The 18,710-nt window shown below is 41.7% G+C and overlaps 1 protein-coding gene across 6 annotated transcripts in view; it reads right to left on the bottom strand.

Moving 5' to 3' along the window:
• LOC136840251 (cilia- and flagella-associated protein 298) overlaps positions 1-18,710 on the bottom strand; it is a 297,225-nt gene that overhangs the window by 253,281 nt on the left and 25,234 nt on the right. For all 6 annotated transcript variants that reach the window (XM_067106876.1, XM_067106878.1, XM_067106877.1 and 3 more), the window contains 2 exons: positions 15,739-15,890; positions 6,677-6,815 (listed from right to left, as the gene is read on the bottom strand). In XM_067106876.1, the coding sequence (XP_066962977.1) occupies positions 6,677-6,815; positions 15,739-15,877 (278 nt within the window). In that variant the 5' untranslated portion in view covers positions 15,878-15,890. The remainder of the gene's footprint in view (positions 1-6,676; positions 6,816-15,738; positions 15,891-18,710) is intronic.

The raw sequence follows: 18,710 nt of genomic DNA, 5'->3' as shown, positions 1-18,710 counted from the left end.
CAGATTGAAGAATACAATAATCATAATTACATCATGCTGCAACATGAAATACTAAAGTTGAGGAAAATGGACTGATTGGCATACATGCTGAAACTTGTAAGGCCTATATAAGCACTTCATTGAAAGAAGAGCAATCACTTTACTTAGTGGCACTGTAGGATCAAGATATCTTTAGAGCACAGTGAATTCATCATGACAAGCAAAGGAAGATTCAAAGGAACAGAATGGATGGAATTTGAAGAAACAACAAAAAATGTGTACATTGTGATCAGAAAATCAGTTAAAAAATTGAGAGACTTAGAGAACACTTGAAACGGTGTACTGTATATGCTAAATATGTGCTCTCAAAGGAGGAAGAGTTAGACCCTGATGATTTACCAGCTGAAATAATTAATCTAGAAAAGACATCTACATTTGATCCAACTTCACAACCTTTGAAAAGAAGTGCAAGCTCAATGTCAAATACTTCTACAAAATCAGCTGACAGTGACGTGCCCTTTTGCTCTAGGGTCCTCCAACAGGTTGACAAATTTGTTCACAAAACAACAGAATCAGAAAAGAAACTTCTAGATCTACAGTTTGCTAGAACATTTTATGCAAACAATATTCCTTTCAATGTGGCAGATAATTATCTAATGAAAAAACTGATGACAATGCTCAGGGGAGGTTCATACAAGCACCCTGATAGACATGATCTTGGTGGATACTTGCTCGACGAGGTAAATGGGCAATGTGAGAAGGAATTAACAGCTGAATTAGAATGGACGAATGTGACACTTATTCAAGATGGTTGGTCAAACGTACATAACCAACCGATCATTGCAACATATCTTCACACAGGTACTAAAGCTTTCTTCATACATTCAGTGGATACAGGTTCTGAAAAGGAAACTGCTGAGTACTGCAGTACCATTGCAGAAAAAGAGATTGATTTTTGCTAGGAAACCTATAAATGCAAGGTGAGATAATCAACTATCTTTTTATGTGGAATTACTATTCTACAATACTTCCTTGTAGAAGTATTTAAATTGTGACCAATATGCTAAATTTTCACTAAAATCCAAATGCACTGTATGATTTTATGATTTGCATCGCATTGAGTTACGTCAATGAAAATCAACACTTGTCAAGTTGGTGCCTTGCCAGGTTACAAGACATCATGCTGTCTGGTAGAGCATTGAGAAAATCTGTTTAGATCAGCAGAAAAAAAAACAGTTGGCAGTGGTAACAAATAAATTGCATATTTCATAAAAACTTCGATTTTAATAGATATTACATAAACTGACAATCATTACTTAAGGTTTGATAATTTATTGATACTGTATATATCAAAGCTGAAAGGTTCAAAATTCTTTATATGCTGCTGCATTTGCAACATTTTCTTAAAAAAAAAAATTGGTATGATTACGTGTTCATTAGAATGAATGTCACTTTATTTCAATAAAACTGATTATAAAAAAAATATTTATTATTGTGACATCTTTTTTCTGCTAACTTAACAGATTCTCATGGTGCTGCGCAAGACAGCATTTGTAACATTGCTATTATATAGTATGATAATGACTAACCACTGTGCTTTTACTTACTGTGTGTGACTGATGTAGAAAATAGGCCCAGACCTATCTGTAACTCAATGTAACACTGACTTGAACTGACTCGACACATCCCGTGTAAACGATTTTTCCAAAGATTTAAGATACAAAAATTATTGTCAACTTTAATAATAACTCGGGGTGGTGATTCAAGGCATGTCAAGACTCGTGTTGACTTGACGAGACTCAACACATTTGTTGTAAACACAGTATAATAATTATAATAATATTGTACTGTACTCTAATGTACTGTATTTTGTAAATTCATTATTACACTGTTACTTCATATAGATTACACTTTAATTAACATTGCTGTACAGTGTCATTATATTAAAATTATAATTCACAGTCGCTAGCTTACACTGCATTACTGCTTTTTGATAAAAGTGAATATACAGTACAGTATCACATTCACAGTGTCCACACTATATTACTGCTTTTTGATAAAAGTGAATATACAGTACAGTATCACATTCACAGTATCCAAATCTTTCTTTATAATTTCAGGTACTTGCATTTTGTTCTGACAGTGAAAAAAAGATGTTAGGTGCAAGAAACAGATTGAAAAACATATTTGAAGATAGAGGAGATCAATGTGCAGATGGAGGGCGTTTGCTGTATGTCTATGGGTGCGCGGCACATTATTTGAACCTGGTGGAGAAAGAAGTATCCCCTAGAACTGTGCTTTTAAAAGTAGTAGAAATCATCATCTACCACAAGCATGTTTAAGAGAAAAGGGGGGATTAAGCTCACAGATCCCCAATGATACAAGATGGAACAGCCAAGAAGCATGCATAGACACTTTCCTTAAGAATTATCAGAAATATTTTGAGATAAGCTGTGAGCATCCTGAGACTGATAAAAATATTCTGTCTACTGTAAGAAATGCCAGCATTCAAATGGAAACAATGAACCTCATCCAGCAACTGAAATTAGTGTCTATTGCCTTAAACACATTTCAGAGTGACCACTGTACTTTGGGGGAGTCTGTGAAAGTGTGGCTAGATTTTCAGGAAGCTCCTGTTCTTCAACCTTTCAATGAATTAATCAAAAAACCATTTCAACAGTGTGTGACCCCCATTCATTTTGTTGCCTATCAGGCTCATCCCAAATATAAAGGAAAAAAATTATCCATTGATCAAGGTGATGTGGCAACTGTGTGGCTATCCTCAATTAATGCAGATTTTGTAGCACCTTTGATGGCTTTGTCTATTGAAGATTAAGCAGCCTATCCCAAATCAATGTTGGCAGCCAAAGTAACTGAAACTTTCTTGCCATCCAAGTGGGGGAAAATAATGGAAGCAAAAACAGAAAAAAATAAGTGGTCCAGTTACACTGCAATGTTGCAAGTTTATGCAAGAAATACTAAGTTCCCTGCCAGCTTCTTCAGCATCAGTTTAAAGAATTTTTTCCACTTTGGTCAAATTCACACTAAATTAAGAAACAGACTAGACAAGGAGAAGACTGCAAAGCTGGTGAAGTGCAACAGAATGCTCAAGGGAGAACCAGCAGAATGGTAATTGCGAAATAGTGTATACTGACCTATAGGAATGTAAAGTGCCTACAGGCCCTACAAGGGTATAAGCCTAATTCATTGTATTTTACCTGCCGTACACAAAATTAAAAAACTAATGATTGCTTTACATCAGCAGGCAAAAGTAAGCTACTGTACTTTATGTTTTGTTTTGTCAACAGGTACCTTTTTTTATAACCAAATTACTTAAAATGCGGTGGTCTATTGAATTACTGTACTGTACTAGCTCTTTGCTTAAATGCATCTTTACTATTTTTGCTTGAATAGGCCTATGAAAGTTTAAGTTCTGTACCACCCAAAATCAATGCCAAGTTTGTCTTTAGGCCTAAAGTATTAAATGTCGCTAGTTTTTCATAATTACATTACTTTTCAATATAAAATCATAACAAACACTGGATTTTCTTTTATTCCTGATATTTTATAATGTATGTGCATATTGTATACTGTAACTGTACAGTACAGTAATGCCCAGTTGCAGTAAAAAAGCTGAGACTTCAGTTTGCTTAGTAGGCCTATGCTAAATCTCAAGTACCTTATGTGCCTGGTCTGACCATAAATCTGACTTAAGAACAGATCTGTCTTACATGTCTCAGAAACTAATCTCGCAGTAGGAGACTTGCTGTACTGTAAATTGTAATGTACTATATTATGTCTTCTAAAATAAAAAAAAAATGGGTTTCTAGGTATACTGTTCTACTATTCATTATGTATCCAACTAAAATTTACACAACAGTACCATAATAATGTGTTATAGAAGCAGAAAACAGCTAAAAAAGGAAAAAAAAACCTGCCCTTTTTTTTTAGATTAGAAAACTATTCTATTATATCTTCCATAATTTAAAAAAAGGGGGTTGTAAATACAGTATATTTGTTCTACTTTAAATTATGTATCAAACTAAAAATTACATAATAGAACAATGATAATGGATTACAGAAGCAGAAAACAGCTAAAAACTTAAAAAAAAACCGCCTGGGTTTTTTAGATTAAAAAACCCGGCCTGGGCAGGAAAGTGGGTAGGTCCCTGGATATCTACCCACGCCAACCCTGGTTCACTGGTTGATTTTCACACCTTGGAGAATTCTGCATGTGTCACTTCATATCTAAAGATGCTCATATTTGAAAAATGAACCTGATATAAACAAGCTCTAGAGAATACAAGGTCTACCTATCCACGAACAAAAATAAGACCTTTTCTGCGCAGCCTAGGTTGTGATGTCCGATCTTCCGGAGGCTTTGACCGCATTCAACCTTGACCTAAGGCAGCAAGAATAAACATACAGACCCTTTGTTTACAAATATGTGCAGTGTAGAGATCAGGAAAAAATACTTCTGCATCATTTTTAATTTTTACTTATCTATCATTATAGATTTACATACTAGCTCAGATTTTCCAGGTACTGACAAAGGTTAATTGAAAGTGATAGACAACTTTTCAAATGTCACCATGGGAAAAATCTTTAAGACCAAGCAAGTGGGTTACAGGCAAACATTGCAAAGTTGGTTTTGCTTCCTGCTGATATAATTTCATATTTTTATCATTGTAGAACATTTTTTAGGATGCAAAATCTGAATAGGACCATCATTTTATATAAAAAATTAAACATTAAGTTGAAAAAATTATTAAAAAATAGTGATTATGTTATGTATATATACTGCAGTCATAGATATTTACCACTATTTGCTGATTTTTTCCAATAAATTAATGTAGTATGTTTGTACAGAAAGGTGCAGAGGATTATCAGTCATACACATTAATCTTAACGGTATGTAATAAAAGTTTCATTTATCCGTCTTATCGTTTACAGAATTTTACTAGTAAAATGACAGATGAATATCATTTTGTAATAAATAATACTAAAGGTATGTAATATGTATTTCTTTTATACTTTTTATTGTTTATATATTTTTATTTGTTGGCTGACATACAGTTTTCTCCTTGGATACTACAAATCAGTAAATGATTTTTAGTTGTTTGTTGTAGGTTGACATAAAATTTATTCCTTTTAAATAATTTTATTCAGTAAATAAAAGTATTTATTGCTGCATAATATCTGACAGTAAAATAGTAGGAATAAACCCCAAATATTAATGAATCATTAAGCATAGTCAGAGTGCGAGAAGCAGACATGATGCCATGCACTTCACTGGCCAACAAATCCTCAATCTACCTGCACATGGGAAGACCTTGTATTCTTTAGACTTTGATATGTAATTTTCATTTAAACAATTTTGTCTCCATGTATTGAATTTGGTCTGGAGCCTCGATGGCTCAGTCGGTAGAGCAGCAGCCTAGGACTTCGTAGAGGTCCGTGGCGCGGGTTCAAATCTGCAGCCGACTGGTCAGAGAAGGCGGACACTTTCCTATCCGTGTAGACACCCCGGGATTACGTATGTAATCATCGGATAGGTTTGCTGAAAGCAAATGGGTGTTACAGACTAATACACATAAACAAAGCCACTCCAACATCTTCTAAAAACATAACATACACCTCACACGTCTCGAACTGTCGACCTAACCGCCCAGTTCTCCTCGCTGCTGGGAGAAAGGGAGCTGGGGATTGGTACGATACACGCACACATCGTTACCGGGTCTAAGCGATGTCAGGCAGGGCAGCCGATCGAGGTTACGGCCTACCCCAACGCCAAATCAAAGTCCTTCAAAGAAGGCATCGCGGCTTACCCCATATAAAAATGGGAAAAAGCACGTTAAAACGAAGAAAAAAAAAGAAAAAAAGTATTGAATTTGGTCTGTTTGTCATGGTAAGCTTGTCTACATGTATACAGTATCATCAAATCATGGCAGGTCCTTTGTCCTAATCTTAATGACCTTGGTAAGGACATAACTTATTAAAATGGCACTTTGCATTTCATTTAACTTCTTGGGATCAGGATCTAATATAGCATCTGAAATATTAAGTGCCTGACATGCTTCAATAGCGCGATCCCAACTGGGCCTAGATTTCAGCCAGACCATTTTCCTAATGGTGGCATTAGGTATACAGTGTACTGATTGACAGATATGTCCATCTTAATGGCAGACATGCCAATATATTCCCAGACCTTGGGCTTGACAATAGCTGGAACATCAGCGAATATGAGGGCTAATCTGTATTACCAGAAATATGGGTGGGTTCCTCAATTACCTGGACAAAATTGGAGGATGCACAAAACTCAAGAGCAGACTGGCCATGTTGATCTGTGGAATTTGAATTCAGGCACTCAAAGTGTTTTGCATGACAGTCTCCATAAATAACAAATGAAGCTTTTGAATTATTGAATCCTGTAACTGAGCCATACTAACCCTTGCCAAGAGAGTCTTATCTGGATTTCGACCCTATCTGGCAGGGCCTTGGTCTATTATTGTGGATAAGGAGATATTACTGTACACATATGCGAGCTTGCCTGGAGAGGTAGCCGATGTCCCAAAGGCAGTTGTAAAGCTCTTCATGAGATTTGCCACAATCAGTTTTAATTTAGAAAAATCTTAACCAGGTTTGCCAACAATATATAAAATTTAATTCAGTATATAAACATCAAATGTTATCCTACTTGTTCATACAGAAGCCTCCACTTGGAATGCAGACTTCAGCCCACTCATCTTCAAGTTTAAGGTCCTTTATCTGGTCTTCTGTTAAACCCTGCATCTCAGAAGGAAGTGAAGGACCGTGTTCTGCAAGCATCTCCATTTCTGAATAGAAAAAAAGAAAAATTATAAAAACAAACCATACAAAAAATTACTTATTTCAGCCAAAACAGAATTATAATTAATTAAAGTGCTAAATCACCTTAAAAAGTCAATTATGGTATTATTAAAATTATTTATGAGGCAAAGCATTGTAAGGGGTTTTCTCTAGATTTTCCCATTTATCCCTTATGCAAATTTCTACCCATTTCTATTTGTACCATACTTATTACTCAATTGTAAATCACTATTCAAGACCTGTATACTTGGCTGTCTCTTGATCTTGACAAAGGCATGTGTCCACAACACACCATAAATTCTCCTGGGTGTCAAGTTCCTATTCTTCTTTGTTCAGATTCCCAGATATAATTTCCATGAGATGATGCCTTCATCTAAAATCTTAGGTTTTTCATTTTTGACTGGTTGCCAGATCAGGTGTAGTCCACGATCTAGAGATGCCACTGCACCTGTGAAGCCTACAGATGCCCTTAATATTAATGTTAACTTTGATGATAGGCCATCACCTCCCTGCTACATCCTTTAGGTGTGGACATGCAATGCAGGGAAGATGTGTAAGAAGCCATGAAAATTATGCATTGCCATTCCAAGCTGGGGAATAGTATTGCTCATTTAGGTCTGTCCCCAAGGATCTCCTTCTTTTAATGATAGGGATTGGTTGTGACATTACATAATTCATTCAATGCATTGTTGAATTTCTTCATGCCATTTGCAATTACAGCATCCTCATCAAGAAAGAATATGTTCTTAAAGCTCCAGTAATCACCACTGGTAAATCTTTTATGGAGGTGAATACAGCTAAATCTCACCTTTGTTGCAGATTTTGTGGAGTTCTTCGACAGGGAAGACTACTACCAATGAGGCTTTTGTAAGTTATGAGCTTGTTTTCTGAAGTTTCAAGAGATCACTAAGAATTCTGAATGCTGCCATTTCTAAATGTAGCCCTCCAAACACGACAACCATATCACCATACTGCAAAGGCCATTGCCATTGGATTTGCTTGGCAATTGTAAATACTGGCTGATCAACTGCTAGAACTGGGGTTTGTCCAGGACTGAGAAACTGTGGTTGCTCTTGCAGTATCCATGGCACATCTGATAACTGCAATTGAATGAGCTGACTCTTGAAAAATGATATTTTAATAATAAAATAAAGTTTGTTCATACTTACCTGGCAGATATATACAGTATATAGCTGCATTCTCCGAAGTCCGACAGAATTTAAAAAAAAAACTCACGGCACACGCAGTGGGGCCAGGTGGTTAGTACCCATTCCCGCCGCTGGGAGGCGGGTATCAGGAACCATTCCCGTTTTCTATTCAGATCTTCTAGTGCCACTGTCTCCTGAGGGGAGGAGGGTGGGCACTATGATTATATATCTGCCAGGCATGAACAAACTTTATTTTATTATTAAAATATCATTTTGTTCATGAAACTTACCTGTCAGATATATATATAGCTGAATCCCACCATTGGAGGTGGGAAGAGACAGAATAGGATTTAGGAAACAAATATATGTAGGCGATTGACGCCTTGGTTCCTTACCTGTTAGCATAGCTGACTTCGTGATACTGTCACCCAAGCCTGCTTCTGCTTTACTAGAGTCTCCAGCAAGGTAGTGACCTATATAGCTGGTGAGTTCTAGATGATCTGTCCACGGGGGCGTGACCACAATGGGACTAGATCATAAGACCATACTGTGAGGGCAAAAGGAGCAACGACCAACCACCTGACCGAGCCTATCTAAGTAATAAAACTTAGTATAAGCTAAAGACTGGGACGTGCACCTCGGTGCAACCCAAAACCATAAAAACACAAAATCTAGATTAAAAATACTTCCTAACCTCTAAAGGATAGGATGAGTATTGCTCTCTGCCCCCAAGCATGCGGAAACGTATGGTCCTAACAGATAGCAGTTTTCGTATGTCGCCTTCACGTCCCCAAGAAATGTGAAGCGAACACCGAATCGCTTAAGCCAGAAGGTGGTACCCAGAAGATCGCTAAGGGACATGTTCTTCTGGAAAGCCACCAGGTCGTGATAGCTCTCACTAAGTGAGCCTTGACTTTCAGGAGTCTCATGTCGCTGTCTTGGCAGGTAGAATGAGCCTCCTGAACGTATTTTTAAAAAGAATGTCAGAGCATTCTTGGATATCGGAAAGTCCGGCCTTTGACAGAACACCACAAATTGTCCGACGGGCCTCGGCCTCCTTTCGTCCTATCTAAGAAAAATTGAGAGCCCTGACAGGGCACAGGACTCTCTCTTATTCTTGCCAAGAATTTCTGCTATATCCTTGATCTCAAAACTCTCGGGCCAAGGGTGAGAAGGGTTCTCGTTCTTGGCGAGAAACATAGGGCTAAAGGGAGCATAAGGCCTTATGCCCTCTAAAGTCTATGTGCTTGTTGATGGCTTGAACTTCACTAACTCTCTTCGTTGTCGCCAAAAGCAGTTAGGAAAAAGCCTCCCTTGTCACATTCCTGGGCGATGCCGAATGAAGAGGCTCGAATGTAACCGACTTCAAAAATTCTAGGACGATATCCAGGTTCTAGGAAGGCGTCCACAGATGAGGTACCTTAGAAGTCTCAAAGGACCTCAAGAGATCGTGAAGATCCTTATAGTCAGTAAAGTCTAAAACTCTAAGTCTGAAGACTGCCGAGAGCACATTTCAACGTCCTTTAATTGTCAAGGCTGCCAGCTTTTCCTTCTCCCCAAGATGAAGCAGGAAGTCCGCTATCTGCAGCACAGAGAACGAGGTGAGGAAAATCCCATTGCTTCTGCACCCTTTCCTGAAATTGGCCCACTAAGATCGGTACACCAAATAGGAGGAGGGTCTCCTGGCGCCGGCGATAGCCCTTGCCACTGCTCATGAAAAACCCTCACTCTCGCCAACTCGTGATAGTCTGAACGCAGTCAGACTCAGAGCGGGAGGCTTTGTGGTACCTTTCGAAGTGGGGGCTGTCTGAGCAGATCGGTTCTAAGGGGAAGCTCTCTTGGGAAATCCACCAGGAAGGTCATGACCTCTGTGAACCACCCTGCCGCCGGCCAAAAGGGGGGCGATCAACATCATTGACGTCCCTTCTGGCGCTGCGATGACCTCCCCCAGAATCTTGAAGGGAGGAAAGGCGTAAAGATCCATTCCCTTCCAATCCCAGAGGAGGGCATCTACCGCTACTGCTCCTGGATCTAGTCCTTGTCCTGGATGTCGTGAAGAGATCCACCAAGGGACGTCCTCATAATCTCCACAGCTCCTGACACACCTCCTCATGAAGGATCCACTCGGTCGGCGGAAGATGACGCTGCCCGACTGAGAAGGTCCTCGTGGACATTCTCCACTCCTGCCACGAACCTCGTAAGGATCGTGATACCGAGCATGCGCCCAAAGCAGGAAATCTACGCCAGTACAAACAGGGACCGGGAGTGAGTTCCTCCCTGTTTCTTGAGGTATGCCAGGGCTGTGGTGTTGCCCGAAGTTTACCTGTATCACTCGGCCTGAGGCTTGGCTCTCGAAGAAAAAAAACAGGTCCAGCAGAATCGCCCTAAACTCTTAGAGATTGATGTGCCAGGACACCTGTTCCCCTCTCCAGGTGCCTGACACTTCCTTCCCCTAGTGTTGCTCCTCATCCCTCCTGGACGCGTCGGAAAACCACACTAGATCGGGGCTCTGAAGGTGTAGAGAAAACCTCTTCTGCCAACTTTGAGGGACGAGCCACCACCTCAGGAGATCTTGACTACGGAGAGATCCTCAGGGACTCCTTTTAGATCCTCCTAGTTTATCTAGTTTTCCGCCAGGAAAAACTGGAGGGTCTGAGATGCAGTCTTCCCAGGGAAACCAACTTCTCCAGCGAGGAAATGGTCCCCAGCAAATCTCAACCATTCCTCACCGGGCATATTTCCTTCCCAGGTAGGATGAGACTTTTCCAAAGCATTGCTGCGTTCCTGGGACGGAAAAGCTTGAAAAGCCACTGAATCCATCTGAATCCCCAGAACACTAAGGACTGCGTCAGGATCCGATGGGACTTGTCTACGTTTGCTAAAGTCCTAGGGACTTCGTCAACATCAAAGTCGATTTCAGGTCCTCCAGACATTTTGACTGTGAAGAGGCTCGAAAGAGCCAATCGTTCAGGTAAAGCGAGATTCGTATGCCCGCTAAGTGAAGCCATCTCGCCACATTCTACATGATGATCGTGAAGATCACAGGGGCTGTGCTTAGCCCGAAGCAAAGAGCTCTGAATTGGAACACTCGTCCCCGATACAAACCTCAGGAACTTCCTCGACTGGAGATGTATGGGGACGTGAAAGAAGGCGTCCCGAAGGTCCAGCGAGACAACCAATCTCCTGGTCTAAATGCTCCTAGAACAGACTAGGACGTCTCCATCGTGAACTTTCCCTTCGCCATGAAGCGGTTCAGTCCGCTGACATCTGGGGACTGATCTCCATCCTTCCGACTGCTTCGGAACTAGGAACAGTCGGCAGAAGAATCCTGGGAGTCCAACTCCAGGACTAGCTCACAGCTTTTTCGAGCATTTGCACTAATAACTCGAAAAGGGCTTTTGCTTCTCTTGATGGTAGAAGGGCGACAGATCCCTGGGCAACGTGCACAGATGTGGCATGTCGAGAAAAGGATCTTGCATCCTCTCTCGAAAAATAGGAGGGACCAGGAGTCCTCCCCTCTTGCTCTCCAGGCTCCCGCAAACGAAAGAAGCCTGGCTCCTACAGGCGTCTGAGGCGCTGCAGGTCACTTCTTGCCCCTAGGTTTAGGCGGGCTCCGCTCTGAAAGACCTCTTCCTCGGGGAGAGGATCTATAGGAAGAAGCTCCTCTATGAAAGGCTTCTGCTTCCTGGAGGTCTGACTCGACGACGACGACAAAGGGACTGCCGGGCGTTTGACGAGTGGTCCAAGAGATCTTGAGTGGCCTTCCTGGCGGCGAGATCCTTGATCAAAGACAGGGGGGAGAGATGGCTTGACAACGGGGCGAACAGCAATTCTGCCCTCTGCGACGGAGAAACTGACTTAGTGTAAAGTTAAAGTACAAGGCCCTCTTCTTCAAGAGGCCCGTACAAAAGAGGGAAGCCAGTTCCTCCTAGTCATCCCTGACAGCCTTGTCCAAGCAGATCCAGATGCTGGACAGCTCCCTCAGGCTGATAGAGAAGGAACTTCTAATCTTAATGTCTAGAGTCCTCAAACACCAGTCCAGGAAATTAAAGACTTCTATGGGACGAAAAAGTCCCTTCAAATGTAGATCCGTCTCCGACAAAGTCCACGACGCTTTGGTTGCAGATAGGAAGGACCTTCTAGGCGCGTCGACCAAGGTAACGAAGACCCCTGGGATGACGAAGGAACACATGAGCCGATGTCCTCTCCGGTCTAGTATCATAAACCTGCCTTGCCGCAAAGCTTGGACGGAGGCAGGGTAAAAGAAGTCTTGCCTTGGGTCTTTCTTTCCTCAATCCAGGTGTTAACCTTCTTGAAGGCCTTCTTCGTCGCCAGAGACGAAGTCATCTTAACAAACCCCGGCGCTCTCATCGCCTTGGATGAAGTTAACTCGAAGGAGGAGAGAGAGAGGAGCCGAGGGTTTGAACTTGTCGCCAAACAAGTCCTTGAGAAGACCGGGTAACACCTGGAAGTCCGTAGACGAGGAAGTAGAGGCTGCTAAAGGTCTGCAGGCTCCGACTCACAAGAGACTTCTCTTCAATGGGAGAAACCAGAGAGTCTCCCAAGTCCTTGGGAGAACGGAAGACCTGCGGTGCAACACGCAGAAGGAGATTCGATTCCCTGCAGTCTTTGATTGCTCTGAAGCGTCACGTTGAACAACCAAAGAGGCGTCCTGACAAGCGTCCAGCCGAGCGTCCTGCACGGCAGCAAGAGGAGCGTCCTGACGAGCAGCTACAGAAGCGTCCAGGATAGCTGCTTGCGGAGCGTCAGGCTGCAGCCGATCGCCACGATGGTGATCCAGCGAGCGGTCTTTGATTGATCTGAAGAGTCACGACGAGCAACCAAAGAGATGTCCTGATGAGCGTCCTGTCGCCGCCCATCCAAGCGCCGTGCACGGCAGCGAGAGGGGCGTCCTGACGAGCAGCTACAGAAGCGCCCAGGATAGCTGCTGCGGAGCGTCACGCTGCAGCCGGGGGAAAGCGTCGAAACACTCAAAGAAGACGAAAATACGCCTTGAGAAAGAGGACGTGAAGCGTCCTCTTCTCTGAAGCTTCTCTAAGGCGGGCAAGAGTCCTTCCGAGAGTTCCACCCCTTGCATGGGGAGGACGCCTCGGAGGACGAGAAGCAAACCTTCAGGATACGTGCACGAGCACGATCCTTGGCAGCCTGAGAAACGTCAACAGGTCCCGAAGGGGACGCCAGATCGGTGGGGTCCGCGAACCCTCTTGAGGCTTTTGACTTGCACTCCCAAAGTCCTGGGAGTCCGACAGAGGTCCAGGCCTAGAGGCATTATACGGCCGATCTGGCCCCCTCCACTGCACTAGGGGGATCACAACACTTACTGCACTTTAAAGAGAAATCACTTTCGATTCCAGAGCACGGATGGTGTTTATAATTAGTAACGTTCCAATTTTAGTATAACTACTGCCGAAGCAAGTACTTGACAAAAATAACGTAGGCGAAAGTATCACCTTCCGCTCCAAATTGTTGTCTTAAATTTGGATCTAATTGCTTACTCCCCGAGAAGCTCGGGTTTAAAGGAGAGGAATAAATATCCTTACTCTACTAGCACTCCTGGAGGAAGACCTCCAGATCCTATGACGCTCCAACTTGCGGATATAGGCAACAAACACCTTCCAGCTTGCATTCGGCAAGTCTCACACTCCTTGCAGCGATCATTTAATATTCACCTCGTGCATACAGTGTGAGGATCTACCGAAGTCTTCGGTAGCCTCACCTTACACTCATTCGCACAACATACTCTGAAGCTAGCAGAACTAGATCCAGACATCAATCAAAGAGCAATCAAAATCAGATCTAAAAAACAGTCCACAAAAGCGTATGCCAATTCACAATCCAATCACGATGCAGCCGTGATAAAAACCAAAAGTCAAAATAACGAGTTTACGAAATCCAAAGACGGAGGTACTGAAAACAGATGTTGACAGTACCGGCGACAGAGAAAATCTGAATAGAAAACGGGAATGGTTCCTGATACCCGCCTCCCAGCGGCGGGAATGGGTACTAACCACCTGGCCCCACTGCGTGTGCCGTGAGTTTTTTTTTGAAATTCTGTCGGACTTCGGAGAATGCAGCTATATATATATCTGACAGGTAAGTTTCATGAACAAAAGAGGCAATTTTGATAACAAGCATACTTCAAAGGGCTCCTGTTGCTTATGAGAAGCATGATGTGCTGCCTACGATACAGACACAGCATTTTCACTCTTGTCCAACAGACTGACTTTCTAAAGCCATTCACACTCAAGAGAAATGTGTTTAGATAGCACAACTTGTTGGTGTCCCTCACTTCCACTGTATGAAGGGAGGGAAGTTCATTTTACAGTGAGCAGGTGGTACATTTGTGTAATATTCATGAAAAGAAGATAATTTTAAAATTTTTATTCTGCATTTTTTAACTTTATTCCATTTTGGATAATTTGGGCCAAATTTCTGACCTCATCCTTATCATTGCTTGGATGCTGCAATAAAGCAATGGAAAGATATTTGTGCTGCTGTGGCACTTGGACACTGGTCCAAACTGTTAGCATCGATAGTTGTAAAGAGCTCTTCTCTTAGAGTAATGGGACAAACTACTCCTTCCTCCACAACCCTTGCTACAACTGCTTCTCCCAACCTTTTGTCCGTTCCAGAAACCTATCACAGCTGATGCTGATTCCATGCTGATGAAGTGTAGATGAAGTGTATCAATTAAATAACACTTTCTGGTTTTTGCAAAGACCAGGAGACCAAGGTATACTGGAAGTGAAGGTTCTCTTGACTTGGAATGTCTGGTGGCTGTGGAAGATGCTGGAGTCTTCCAACAGCTGAAGAACAAAAGTTGTGCTAAAGCTAGATGATCTATACTGAAGTTGGGATTTTATATCCCAACCATTTTGCAGCACACTTGGTGGCACAGATTCTCTTCTAGTGCCTGCTGTTGAGGTTCCATCAAATTCTGTCCCATGTTCAAGCATCTGCTTCCTCAGTATCTTGGCTACTTTGGCCATGATTGGTATACAGGCAGTCCCCGGTTATCAGCGGGGGTTCCATTCCAACGGCGTGACGATAAGTGAAAATTGCCGATAACCGAAAATCGGCGACTCTGATAGGTATGTATCGGCGCCAATACGCAGAAATTGGCGCATATCGGTGCTGAAAATCACTGATTTTCTTCGCTAAATAAGCCCTGAAAAACCGGATTGCCGATAACTGAGGACTGCTTGTATCATTGTAGTCACATGCTATGGCTAGGGCTTCTCCAACTTTCCCCCGGAAGGCAAGCCAAATCTCTCTTCTCTTTTTGAAGACCTCCAGTTCTGGGATATGGGCACGTATCTGTTCTTTCTATTGTTCAGTGCACAAAGGAAGCATTAACATTTACCCTTTTTGAAAGCCTCCAGTTCTGTGATATGGGCATGTTCTTTCTGTTGTTCAGTGCACAAAGGACACAAAACACTTAACTGTACTTAGTTGACTGAAGACGAACCCAGGATTGGGTTTGAAGGCTTTTTATACATTTTTATAAAGCTTCACATTGTACCATTGATATATTATTGTGGACCTTATACAAAATGACATTATTCTGAACTATGTAGTGGGAATTAGAAATATGTGTAGATTACAGGCAACACAATGACAAATCACATATCTTGTTAAAATAGAAATTACAATACAAACTTTGGGTATGCAAGTAAAAATTAATACTGTAATGAGAATTTCACAAATAAAAATTCATACTGTAATGAAAATTTCCTCTTACCAGCACAGATACGATAGACTTTCATCCTTCCATTGAAAATCATGACAATTCTTCTCATTGTATCATCAACAGTAGCCAGTACCGATGTTTCAAGAAGAAACTGGCTTTCATCACCTTGTTTTATATGAAGGACTACCATACTGATTCATTACCTACAATAAAACATGAAAAATTTATTAGAACTGCAGTTATAATGAAGTATGGTATAACAAATAAAAAAAAAAAAATTGTATTTTTCTTAGGATTAAAATTCAGTGTTTTATATAGGAGTACTGTATCCTTCAGTGTAAGCTAGGATGGTCGTTGAACTTGGTAACTGATGGTTAAGGGGGATGAGTGGGGTAATACCCCTCACTCACCTACCAATACCCCTCACTCACCTACCTACTCCAGCCACTCTTCCTTTGGCTGCAAGGATCAAGCAGGGCAACTGAGGTGACTTTAATTATATAAAGGGTTCTGCTCTGCTTACCTAGGATAAATACAAATTATTTTTTAAGTCTGTTATTTGTTCCTAAGGAATTACATACAATCACTCTTTATACATGAAACATTCATCAGGAGGGAAAAAGTCACAGTCAACTGGGATGTCACAACTCCTGTAACCTCCTACTGGTCTGGTGAAAAGGTTGACCAGAGCAGTAATGCCCTATGGCACAATACCCTGCATTACCAGTGAGTACTATTTAAGTAAGGGAAAAACATCGGAGAACCATGAAATCCCTTATAAGGGAATTCAAGGTGGAAGGAAGCTACTTATGGTCAAAACCCAAAATGGTCTAGCAAGTAGCTCTACCTATGCCCCTCCCACCTGTAAAAGAAAGAATGGAGGAAGACACATCTTACATACTATGCTAACACTGCCACTCAACTTCTGACACAGGGAATAGCCAGAGTCATCTTGAAAACATGAGTGATCAACACTATTCATCACCTGAGGATAAGAAACAGGTTAAATGGCAGAAAGCTTAGAACCCAGATCATGCCCAGGATAATGGAATATAACCTTCATTATTGCCCCCCAGGAATGGGACGGGAGAACATAATATTGTAAAATTACTGTTCACTCTGGAAACTAAAAGACTGAGCATGGGGGTAATAACACCAGCTCAAACTGAAATTTCTACCATTTGTGGGAATACAGACTACCCATACCAATCTGACTCCAACCACTGAGCTGGTCTGCCAGCCCCATCCCCAAAGGCTGACAGCCCAATAGTGTGGCAAATCATTTACTTATGCATCTGCAATTGCCCAACACGAAGCAAAAGCAAAGCCTTCTTTGCTTGGCAAGGTTCCACTACAGTTATGTTGTAACAAACAGCTATGCTGGGTAGCCTATCAACTGCATTAACAGTCCTGAAGTGTTCTAGCCCTCCATCAAAGCATACAAAAATCAATGCATTCTGGAAGGAGGGAGAGTTCACAGAAGTACCCCTAAGAGATTCCTATTGTCTATCACTGCACTAGCACTTCTGTGACTGGATCAGGAGAGAAGAACGGTCATTTGGACCTGACAGTAGCGCCTCAGCACCACCAAAGGGAAAGAAGGAATCTGCTCTGTTGCAATGAGAGCTCCTATGATATGACAGCTGGCAAAGCCAGGAATCACAAACTAACACCTCCCTGAGTTTTGCCATTTCATGAGCAAACCCAGATACTTGTCTGCTAGTGGGGTGTGAGATTCAACCTCTATATTTTTGCCCTGCATGTTAAAAGAAAGGACTCCTTCCTGGAGAAGAAACCATGGAAAAACCCACTGACCAGGTAAAAATTAGAATACCTAATAAAAGCCTAAGATGATATTCAGGTGGGAAACATAATAACCAACTGCAGAGCTCTCTTCAGTTCATAACAGAGAATAAAAATTGATGGCCTTGTAGTTTTGCTGGATAGGTACTCAAAAGTAAATGTTTCTCAGGGTTGCCCAAACATGAAATCATCTCCAATGATCAATTACCACACACCTTGTGCCATTCTATCTACAGAGAGGATGTAGCAAATACTCCTGGACGGTTAGGGTTTGTAGACGAGACTTAAGTCCCAGTCGACATCTCACTCAAGAAAGGCAACTGTGAAATACTTCGGACACTTTTCCCTCATGACTTCCAGGGTCTTCATCATTTCTTTAAACCCTGCCAGCAAGGCTTAGAGATCTTGGGGAATCTGAAGGGGAAAATAAGACAGATTGGCATCTGAGAGAGAGGAAGGGCGGTAGTTTCAATAAGGCTGGGGTGGGTGCTCGCCCCAAAGGCCTGAAGTAACCAGAACTCCATTCTGTCTTCATACTACAGTATTGCCAAAGGCAAGACAAGCAGCCCTCTAAATGTGGCAGCCAAAATAATAGGATAGTACAAAGAGAAGAAGCTGAAAAACAAGAGTCAAGAAACTGAGAAACAGAGACAACAAACTGAGAAACAGAGACAAGAAACTGAAAGATAGTGGGAACTTGGATTTCAAATACAGTAGTAAGACTAAAGGCAGAAGTGGAAGGGCAAGCAAGCTACACTAGCACCCTTATAGCCTCTGTAAAGCCAAAATTATCATGATTTAAAGAAAAACATGACAACATGGACACTTCCATACAAAAATCTGAATACAGAAAGTAAAGGCTGGCATAAGAATAAGTAGGTTGTTTGCCTAAGTCCATTACTAAGAAGTATGCATTCTGAGGAGGCCCTGCACTTAAAGATATAAGATGACTACGGAAGGGTTTGGTAAGCGCTCTTGTGAGACTAGTCCAGATCAGTGTATAGCAAGGCTATAGAGATATTTCAACAGGTGGACTGAGATGGTTGAATTAAGTAAAGAGTTTGATTAATTAGCAGATTTGCTTATCAGGGAACAGTGCTTCAGCATGTGTTCAACTGAGATTGCATTATTCCTCAGGGAAAAAGTAATAAGAGACATTAGTGAGATAATGAAGATTAGTGAACAATACCTGGAGGTTCATGGGCTATGCTTAGTAGAAA

The sequence above is a fragment of the Macrobrachium rosenbergii genome, chromosome 7 (genome assembly GCF_040412425.1).
Source record: "Macrobrachium rosenbergii isolate ZJJX-2024 chromosome 7, ASM4041242v1, whole genome shotgun sequence".
In the NCBI taxonomy this organism is placed as follows: domain Eukaryota; kingdom Metazoa; phylum Arthropoda; class Malacostraca; order Decapoda; family Palaemonidae; genus Macrobrachium; species Macrobrachium rosenbergii.
The sequence above is the reverse complement of the archived record's forward strand: the minus strand, read 5'-3'. Positions and strand labels throughout refer to the sequence as shown.